General features: G+C 38.7%; 1 protein-coding gene and 1 long non-coding RNA gene across 3 annotated transcripts; both read left to right on the plus strand.

Moving 5' to 3' along the window:
• Positions 1-245: 245 nt before the first annotated feature.
• LOC138601266 (uncharacterized) lies at positions 246-2,833 on the plus strand. Its single transcript, XR_011308789.1, has 3 exons — positions 246-364; positions 2,264-2,380; positions 2,478-2,833. It is a non-coding gene; the product is annotated as an uncharacterized lncRNA (long non-coding RNA).
• Positions 2,834-4,648: 1,815 nt separating this feature from the next.
• On the plus strand, positions 4,649-9,612 carry LOC138601005 (uncharacterized). Of its 2 annotated transcripts, none has more exons than XM_069672572.1 (5): positions 4,649-4,712; positions 6,343-6,702; positions 6,802-6,927; positions 8,526-8,620; positions 9,412-9,612. In XM_069672572.1, exons 1-5 carry the CDS (start codon positions 4,655-4,657, stop codon positions 9,475-9,477), a joined length of 705 nt encoding a protein of 234 aa, XP_069528673.1. In that variant the 5' UTR covers positions 4,649-4,654; the 3' UTR covers positions 9,478-9,612. The 2 variants fall into 2 exon arrangements, with proteins under 2 accessions (XP_069528673.1, XP_069528674.1); XM_069672573.1 differs by having other exon boundaries at positions 6,808-6,927.
• The last annotated feature ends 1,115 nt before the right edge of the window (positions 9,613-10,727 follow it).

Below are 10,727 nucleotides of genomic sequence, written 5' to 3' on the forward strand. Positions count from 1 at the left end.
TCAGGCTCACTTGTTGTGACTCAGAGTCCTGATGTCTCTGTCACTGAGGGGGAGACATTCAACATCAGCTGCTGCTGGACAGGGGAGTTTGAAAGAGGGAGAGTTACCTGGCTGAAAAATGGAACAAGTATTAAGACAGAGATTTTAATCTTTAAGTATAACTCTCAAAAACCTCTGGAAAAAGAGACATCCAACTGTTGGTACTTTACCTTTCTGAATATCACAAGAGAGGATTCTGGAAGGTACATCTGCAGGTTTTCTGTGGAGATACCACATTACACTAAGGTTGAAGGAGATGGTACTGTCATCACCGTTACAGAGAGAGAGACCACAGAGGACAACTCAGAAAACATCAAAGATGACGGTATGTGAATTGTTTTACTTGTAAGACGCACATTCATCAGAGTGAAGAACCTCCAGGCGGCGACTCTCTTGGTATTTCAAATCAATTAACTGTTGTTTGTAACTTCGTCATTGAACTGAATGAAGGATGTCAGTCAGCTATTGATCAAATTTGAGCTTGACGCACAGGTTTCTAATCCTTGCCGAAGAGCATCACAAAAACACAGGTTTTAACGTAAAATTAATTTATAAAACAGTTTTAACAGTTTCACAGAAACACAGATTTTATTAACCAAGTATGTTTGTTTTAGAAAGGAGCCTCTTTGGATAATTTGGCTCCAAATAAAACAATGTAAAGAATTTTAAAAAATTAATTATAAAAAAAAAACACCTCCTTGCTAACATTACTGTAAGCTGCCGTTTGATGGCAGTATTTAGTATCAAATGTTGTTTTCAGACACACTTGTTGTGACTCAGAGTCCTGATGTCTCTGTCACTGAGGGGGAGACATTGAACATCAGCTGCTGCTGAGTTTGAAAGAGGGAGAGTTATCTGGATGAAAAATCGAAATAAAATTAAGACACAGATTATCATCTCAAAGAATCCCTCTCAAGGACCTCTGCAAAAGGAGGCCTCCAGCTGCTCGTACTTGACCTTTACAAATATTACAAGAGAGGATTCAGGAAGGTACATGTGTAAGTTTTCTGTGGAGATACCAAGTTTCACTGAGGCTGAAGGAGATGGTACTGTCATCACAGTTACAGAGCAAGAGAACACAGAAAACATCAAAGCTGATGGTACGTGACTTATCACTAGTGATCCAACACACACACTGTGACAGGATGTAGATGATATATTGTAGTGCTGTACGAAAATGTTATATGACACTCTGACCTTATCAGCCTTTATATCAGTCTACATGAGACTTGTTTACCAGTAAAATACACTTTTATTAGACTTTCCAGAACACGGCCTATCATATGAAAACATCCAGGGGGCTACTTTCTTGGTGTTTCAAATCACTTTACTGTTTTCAACTTTGTCTTACAACTGAATGAAGGACGTTAGCTATTGATTAGATTTTAGCTTGGTGCACAGGCTCCTAGTCCTTGCTGATGAGCATCACAAAAACACAGGTTTTAATGTAAAATTAAATTATAACATTTTGAACCATCTTTCAATATGTTTGTTTTAAAAATGAGCAACCAATTCTGATAATACGGCTTCAAAGAAAACTATGTAAGATTAGAAAAAATACAATCAAATCATGCACTAAAAGTGTTCCCTAAAAGTGAAGCCAAACCCTCTCTATCGCCCCCTGCTGACTGGCTGCAGTATGTCATAAAGCCCACCTCCTCCATGTTAACAGATGGGACATGAGTCAAACTATAAAATCAAAATACACGCCAAATGCATTTTTCTCAAACATGGTTTCTGACATTATAATTAGTTCTTATCATGCTGATTTACGTCCAAGTGTTCATTTGTCGGACAAGTTTACTTTTAATTGGTTATTTGATGGTGTAAAAAGAATGATTGACAGCTCTGTTGCTCTAAACCAATCACTACAGTCCTTGAAGTTCCCATCTATGAATGTCTGCTTCAGACCAACACAAGTAGCTGTTCTGCTGTTAAAAACACTGATGTGTGGGATCTTTGCTGGAGGGTTTTTCAGTAAGTTAAGTGTGCGTTTTTGTTAGCGGAAGTGGCTATGGCGGCTCCACCCACCAATCTCTACAGCCGCAACTTTGCTTCAATTTTGTACAATGAGAGCAGATTGAGACGTGTTGTCCATCTACAGTCATTGGTTTAGCTCAGTTGGTAGAGCAGGCGCCCCATGTACAGAGGCTACTGTTGTCGACACACTGATCGCAGGCCCGACTCCCAGTCCAAGCTGTCGTCTCTGTGGTTAAACTTCCAGGTTCTCAGAGTGAGGTCATGTGGATTCATGTCCTGAGGTGCCTGCCGTTGCTGGCTCTCATCACAACCTTCTTCTGCATCAACAAGTGGGGAAAGGAAGCTCAGCAACAGACACAAGGTACATAACAACTTTCCTTTTTATATCCATTATGATCATATGGTAGCTAAATGTTACAGTAAACTGTGACTAATCAATCAGTGACTTCATGTTTCAGATGCTCCTGGAATTAAAACTCAGTCAACCCAAAGAGTAGAAGAAGAAGAAGAAGAAGAGGAAGGAGATGAGAGAGAAGTACAAGTAGAAAGTGACGATGTAGAATAGACAAGAGAGGCAAAATATAAATTAAGGAAGAAAAAAACTGATCATTAAGCTGCTTTTATTAAGACATGTTCAAAAAACCTGCAAACTGCTATTTATGCTCTCATCACCTTCTGAGTGGACTGTTGAAGCTCTTCTTTCTTACGTGACTGGAAAAATCTCTCTTGTGCTCTGAATGCTGGCATGAAAATATACCTGTAAATGATGTAAATGTAAACATGTGTAAGTGTTTTCTTCTGACCTAAAAAAATATATGTTATTACAAACCTGAGCCTTTTTGTACCCTGAGTACTATATTACAAAAGTGATGTTACAAACACTCTTGAGTTACACTGCCCAGCCTTTCAGCCTGCAGTCAGGGAACTGTACCAAACAGGTATTAATTACTCCAGCTGCACGTATCCTGTTAAATGGAAACCAGTTCAAGGCCTGTGTTTCCTGAGATGACCTGAAATATTGCATTGGGAGACATATTTCCTCATTACCTTTATGCTGCATTATATTATATTTTTATTTTCCTACCAGGTTTGAGGCACCTGCCTGTCCAACAGAAAGAAGGCCAACTCAACTGCATCGCTCTTTCGCCATGTTCGCCGGTCTGAATGGGGCCCAGTTGCTAATGTGAACCACTCCCCGCACTCACCTATTCGCTGTGATTGGCTCAGGGAACCACAACAGCGCCCCCCTCCTGAAAACGTCCCGTGCAACGCAAAACAAGTCAAGTCAAATGTATTTGTATAGCACATTTAAAACAACGTAACAGACCAAAGAGCTTTACAGACAGCGGCAGATAAAACAGTGCAAGAGATATAACAGATTATGAATATAACACACAACAATATACAATTTCACATGCATACACACACACGTATATACACCCATACAAAATACTCAGATGCAGAGGGAAGGGTCTCATGAGGGTCTGCACACACACTCACCAACACACATGTACAGAGGCCCATAAGTGATGATTTATATTATATTATATTTGTAAAAGTCTGTATTTTATTTTTCAAGGAAAATCCTACTTATTATACCGTTAACTCCTGACATTGACTTAACCAACAGTTCTTATATTTCTGTGCACAACGAGTGGAAATATAAATCTTACACGCTTACTCATTTAAATACCCCCCCAAAAAATCTCCAACAAATTAAACTGTGCTACAGTAAAATGTGACAAAAGCTACTATAAGACGGTACAACACAGTCCATAAAGTTTGTATGAAAGTAAATCCCGCGCTTGGTAAAGTGGGAAAATAGCTCATCATGGTTTAGTATTTTCAGGTGGCCAATCAGAGCGTTGCTGCTCTAGGCCACCCTCCCTGGACACACCCCTGCATACAGAACCCTGCTGCCCCAAAAGAATGAAACCACAGTGTCAACCCCCTGATTTAAACGCATGGCTCTGTAGTGTGAGGTCGGTTACAGCCACAAGTTTGGACTTTGGGGACTCCTGGTGGTAGGGCTGAAAAAGACACAACAACAAACAGCAACACTTCCCTTTCCTGTTACAACCACAAGTAAAGACAAGAATTATTACCATGATTACCATCAGAATAATGCAGAAGATAACACTAAAATGTATACACATGGGGACAAAGTTAATCAAACAATGTTTTAATGCAGGTTAAACTTCTGGATGCTTTGTAACTAACTTTATCCAAAAACAAAATATATATCTTTAATATTTAGGACTAGTCAAAGGATAGTTAAACACGTGGTCAAAAACAACCGCGCTATAACTCTAAATTTAATTTAATTCCTCCATTTTGACGCCGAACACCGCTTCTCTGGTCAACGTCTATTCTGTCGTCCATCCTTTTAGTTTTTCTGTGTTTTGCTTAAAAAACAGAGACTACACTGTGAGAACAGAGAAGATTTAATCTTGTGAATTTCACTCACAGGAACCAAAGCTGCACAATGTGGTTTTCACACTTTTCAGCAGAAAAAAGGAACACAGAAGAAAAGATGATGCCCAGTGTGTGTGTGTGTGTGTGTGTGTCTGTGGGAAGGACTTAGAGCAGATGTAAAGACGAGTGTCAGCAGTCAGTCGTGAATCAGTGTGCAAAGATGAAGCTTCTACTCAGCAGTCTGCTACTTGCCTCTTTCTGCGCACTGTCATCTTGGAGTAAGTAAAAATGACGACTTCGTATCACATCTGTTTTAAAGATGAGTTTATGTAACCGCACGTGTTACACAGTAGTATGTACCTGTGATAAAATGTTTAATATCTTACTGTTTGCACCATAAAAATGGTTTTAGACTTTTAACTTCCTGATTTTTTTCTATATTGAAAATTGATAGTTGCCACTAGTTTATAACCACGTCTGTATCTTAGCCATCGGTAGCTCAATATGATCCCACTGTGTCCTTGTGAGTGTAAGACCTGGATGAAGCAAAGTAATGTAGTTACAGATAATTGGCATGATTTGTAAAATAACCCTGTATGAAAAACAATTGATTTCCTCAAATGACTGACAGAGTACCCCAACTGCTTAATAGTATACATGGCATGGCAAACATGAACTATCGTCCCTGCAGCCTTTTATCTTTTAAATAAGACAACATAAAGGAAATTGTACGGAAGCCTGGAACTGCCAAGCTTGCAATCTTTTTTTTTTAAGTTGTTTTGGAGATAATGTAATTTTTTTATCCATTACATAAAATAAATATATATAATCACGCTAGCATATACTGTACTTATTGAGGAGTATATGGTAACATGCTGATTATATAATTACATTTACATTTGGAATATCTTATCATTGGACCAAAACATTTTTGGTCGGTTTCAGTCTTTTGAACTAAAACATGTGTCGAAAAATAAATGTATTGAGGCGCTGAACAGCCATGTTTGCAAATTTATTTTAATGTTATTTTCTGTAAATTACTAGTAAGTAAATTTGCAATGTCATCATGTTGGCTAACACTCACAAAAGAGTATATGTTAACATTTTCTTCACATTTGGAATATCTTTTGATTTGAACAAACGTTTTCAGTCCTTCTAACTTTTAAATTTGTCCAAAAAGAAAATGGAAATTGTACGGGAGCAGAGAAGGGCCATGCTAACATTCCTTAAAAAATGTTTTTTAAGAATTAAAAAGTAAGTGACAAAAAAACGAACAAAAAAAAAAACACCATCATGTTAGTATAAGGTCCAAATTTCCCTCCCGGGATCTATAAAGTATTTCTGATTCGGATTAATCGAGGAATAGATGCTGACATGCGGATTACATGCCATCGTCTATATCCTGAGTATCATTATTTGACCCAAGCTGATAAATGTGTGATAATAAAAGTAAAAAGAACTGCTGTGCTACAATTGTTTTTTTGAAACCTTAAGTTCACAATTTAATCATTCCTTTTGTCCCGAGAAATCTTACTTTATTATCTCAAGATGTGTATAATCCACCCGTCATACCATACCAGCATGCATGGATGACGTCCTGAGAACGGCGTCAACCAATTTGAGCTAAAAAATGACTGAGGAGTGCCCATTATGGATCAACGCATAATTAAATCAGGGACTAACAACTAACAAAAGATATCAAAATATAATTGTGGTTTTCACGGTCATAGATAAAAAAAAAACTTCTGTTAAAAATGGCTTAAAAATATGACAACTACTTTATTGTTGGCTTATCATCGCTTTACTGGGTTGTCGAGTGCAAAAATCTGATTTAACTTACTAGATTTAGCTTTTGAATGATGCTACATGTGCGAAAGATGTGGTGATTAACTATCTGTCTCGTCATAGGTGTTTCATCTGGGACAGTTGTTGTGACCCAGAGTCCTGATGTCTCTGTCATGGAGGGGGAGACATTGAACATCAGCTGCTGCTGGACAGGGGAGTTTGAAAGAGGGAGAGTTACCTGGCTGAAAAATGGAACAAGTATTAACACAGAGATTTTAATCTTGAAGAATCACTCTCAAAAACCTCTGGAAAAAGAGACATCCAACTGTTTGAACTTAACCTTTCCGAATATCACAAGAAAGGATTCTGGAAGGTACATCTGCAGGTTTTCTGTGGAGATACCAGATTACACTAAGGTTGAAGGAGATGGTACTGTCATCACAGTTACAGACAGAGAGACCACAGAGAACAACACAGGAGAATGTAAGTGAAAAAAAACGTTGGCAGCTTGACAGTGTCGCATTAAAGGTTTGCCTAAAATCCCTTAATTGTCATTGTAATTTGTGTGTTTTACTTTTCCAGCAAAAGACAAGCATGAGGATTCTGCCAGCAGTCTTCTACCTATTCCTGTGATCGTTTCCCTGGCTGTACTGGCTCCATTACTCCTCATCAGTCTCCTCTGTTTCTGCGCTCTGCGAAGGACACACGGTACAAGAAAAATCGATACTACGATATTAATCATTCATCAGAAACTGAATGGATGCATTTATTATGATAAAATGGCTGGTTTCATTTTAAAGGCAAAAAAAAAACACATGGGCCTACTTTTTTACTAACCAGTTGTGCTACCTAGACACACAGGTGATTCTTGTTCAATTTGAATTGGAGTTTCCTGGAAGTAAACAGTATTTTGTCACAGCAACGGAAGAAAACTTTATTAAAAAAACAGCAGTATTTCTTGACTGTATTAGTTTGTCAAACAATCTACAGAAAATGGTAAACTTTCTTACTTTCAATGGTTGAAAGTAAAATGACGCATGGTCAGGCAAATGGGGGGCGCGTTGCTATCTTGAGGACGAAGAAAGTGACTACGGCAAACAAACTATGGCGCAATAGTGCCCATTACGCACGCACTGGAGAATACATCCATGTGATCCTGCAGCAAAAATAAGTAAATACACATTTGTAGCAGACTTTTTTTTGATAGTAAGCACACAAAACTATAATAAATATAAGATCATGTCTGATCCTGACAGCATGGTCGGAGATTTCGATAATTAATTAAGTTAAACTGATGTGCCCCGTACGTACATGTACGAAGCGCCTCTCTTAATTTTTAATGGTGGGATTGGTCAGTGGTTTTAACATCAATCCGTGCATCAACATATATCATACGGTGACCGCCGTGTAAATAGCAACACGACTGCCTGCAGCCGCACCTGGCTCTTAAAGGGAATGAGAGCTGACACTCTGATCCTTCATGTTATGCTAAAAACACACCGATAAATAATCCAGGGACTTAAACCAACCTCTTTGCACCTTGCACCTCACTTTGCGCCCAGATTGTGCGCCGCGTGACTCGCAAAAGTGGATCGCCCTAAATCACAACTGCCCACATTACTGATGTATTATTATATGTCAAGTGTTACTGTGCCCCACCATCCTGTACCCCACTGGAACCCTATTTATGTTTGATGTTAACATGCAAAACACATAACCTTAAATTACTTTGACCACACATGTCTGCAAAGGCAATTCTAACGCCGGGGACACACTGGATGCCGAAGCGCTGCGAAGCGCCACGCAACGAAAATCGCGCGTGAGCCGGAGCACTTCCGTTCACACCAGACTCGCATTTCTCCGCGCCGGTCGACAAGCGCCTCTGCTCCTCAGCTGTCGTTTACTCACATTTGGAGCTGTTTTCATGTTTTCATCATGCTTTCTCTGTTTTGACACAAGAATTGAACCTTGTGGTACGCCACATTGATGTCGGCTGAAAATGATGATGAATTTCATGGCTCAATGGCGCTACCTCTTAAGAATGAATATGACATACAATATATTTATATTTTTAGCGCTTATTTCTGCACAAAATGAGATGAGTATTTCAAAAGATTTCTTGTAGTTTTAGTAATAACAGTAGTAGTACTTGTAGCAGAAGTAAACGAGTAGAGACCAACAGAAGTATTTGGAATAGCAAAAAAATCTCAATCCTAAATGGCAATTATATATGTTTCCATACAGAATTTTCTGAAACAATTCTTATCATTTTATTGTGTGTCTATGTATGTGACCCACGAGTTCAGCAGCCAGGGTGATCTACGAGGTTCCCCACACTGACTCTGAGGAGGCAGAAATGGACAAACACAGCACCAGCTCCTCCAGAGGCTCTTCTCAGTGGGTGAGTCTAACTGAGTCTTATCTACTGTTTAGAGTTGAATAGAGAGAAGTTAAATGAAATTCAGTTAGCCTTCAAAAAAACCCACTAAAACTTTCCGAACTGTTTCCAGAATTGCTTTGTATTAGATTTGAATATTGTGTTTGAGGGCTGAGGGTTGACATGTGCTGTATTGCTGGAAATATGCACCAAGTGTTATATTTCAGACAGAGATTTATGAAATATCAGGTCCACTGTTTGAGATGATTCCATTCAGCTTATCTCACCTTTATATATCTTGTATATATCACTAAAAACAGGATACTTGAAGCAATTTGCAATAGCAGGGGAAATTTTTCTGTTTCAATCTGTTGCTGCTTGGGGCATACGGCTGCACACTTTTATCCCCATGAGTCTTAATAAACTTCGACAGAAACAATCGAACAGTTGATAAAAAATCTGGCGGGTTTAAGATTCAAGACTGTTGTACTGGATTAAACTACAGCACACGGAAATACCTCTCCACTCTGGTTATTCAGTGTAAAGAAATAATGTCAGAGTTGAGACTTAAAGGTTGTAAAACAGAAACTTCCATTATTGAGACATTATCATGAAATATAACAGACATCCTGTTTGTGGCTAATTGTGCCTATCGCTAACGCCTACTCAGTGTTCTGTTGAATTTCTACACAAAGGTCATCTTTGAGCACACTGAACCGTCAGGCTCTTTTTGTTTGATATGTTGATATAGTCATATATACTCATACGGTATGATACATGCTTGTAATAATTGCTTTTTTCTCTGTGTTTTTCAGTGTCAGGTACCAGTGTATGAATCCTTCGATTACTTTGAACGCGTGCAAGACAAAGAAAGCGGATAAGGATCAAATATTGTTTCCTACCTTACAGAATGTATATAATGTATAAACTGAACATTTAATGTATGTATATAATGTACATTCGTTACTTACCTGAATTATGTATATAATTTAATGTGAGTTTAAATATATTTTTCTATAAACTCAGTCAAATCCATATATGTGGTCCGACTTCATTTCGTTGCCGACATGTTGTGTGCATTTATAGACAGTTTTATTTGCATGAGAGTACAATAGGAAAATAAGCTGCTTTAATTGTGTCTCTTCATTGCTACTAGCTAGTCTGAGGTCGATTTTTGCGAGTGGTAATGATCTTAAACAGAGATGCAGTTTCACAATGACTTCAAGACACTGTGAGGACGCTGAAGTGGAAACTGTGGTATCACGTGGCCGCAGCATAATAGGTCAATGGCAGGAAGTGGAAAAGGCGCCTGCGACAGTTGGAGTGTTTCTCTCCGGCCTTGTTGTGTTGATTTTTACCTCACAAGCCACAAAACTGATACAGAGCTTCTAAAATGGCAACTGACTCACTGAAAATACATTTTGATGTGACCAGGTTTTTGCTATCATTAAATTCATACCATTCGTCTCTCTATACATGCGGTTTGCATCTTAGATTGTGTGTTCATTTTCTAAAAATTCCCGAGACAATGTTGGTTAAACACAGTTAGCATCATTTATAGCACAAAGTTAGCTGGGACTGCTTTTTGTAGTCATACCTAAACATGCTTAGAAAAAGCCCACATGCTCATTTTACACTAAAAGAGTGCATACAGGAGCGCTGAATTGTGTTGATGCTTCCCTTCCTTCTACCATTTCTATGCAGTTAAAATCTTTTCATTAAAAACAAAAAAGTGTAAGTTGAGGTTAGCGCTAAAATCTGTCTCTGAACATACACCCATCAGCCATACATTTATGAGCACTGACAGGTGAAGTGAATATCATTGATTATCTCGCTACGATGGCACCTGTCACACATTTTGTCCTTGAAGTTGAAGTGTTGGTAACAGGAAAAATGGGCAGGCGTAAGGATGTGAGCGACTCTGACAAGGGCCAAATTGTGATGGCTGGAGGACTGGGTCAGAACATCTCCAAAACTACAGCTCTTGTGGGGTGTTTCCGGTCTGCACCTTCCAAAAGTGAAGGTTGACCCGTGCGGTTCGATCCGACAGAAGAGCTTTAGCTCAGATTGCTGAAAAAGTTACTGCTTGTTCTGTTAGAAATGTGTCTGTCACAGTTCATTGTTCACAAAA

Source organism: Semicossyphus pulcher, unplaced genomic scaffold (genome assembly GCF_022749685.1).
Source record: "Semicossyphus pulcher isolate SPU_LCO1_2020_fin unplaced genomic scaffold, fSemPul1.0.p SCAF_21, whole genome shotgun sequence".
Taxonomy (NCBI): domain Eukaryota; kingdom Metazoa; phylum Chordata; class Actinopteri; order Labriformes; family Labridae; genus Semicossyphus; species Semicossyphus pulcher.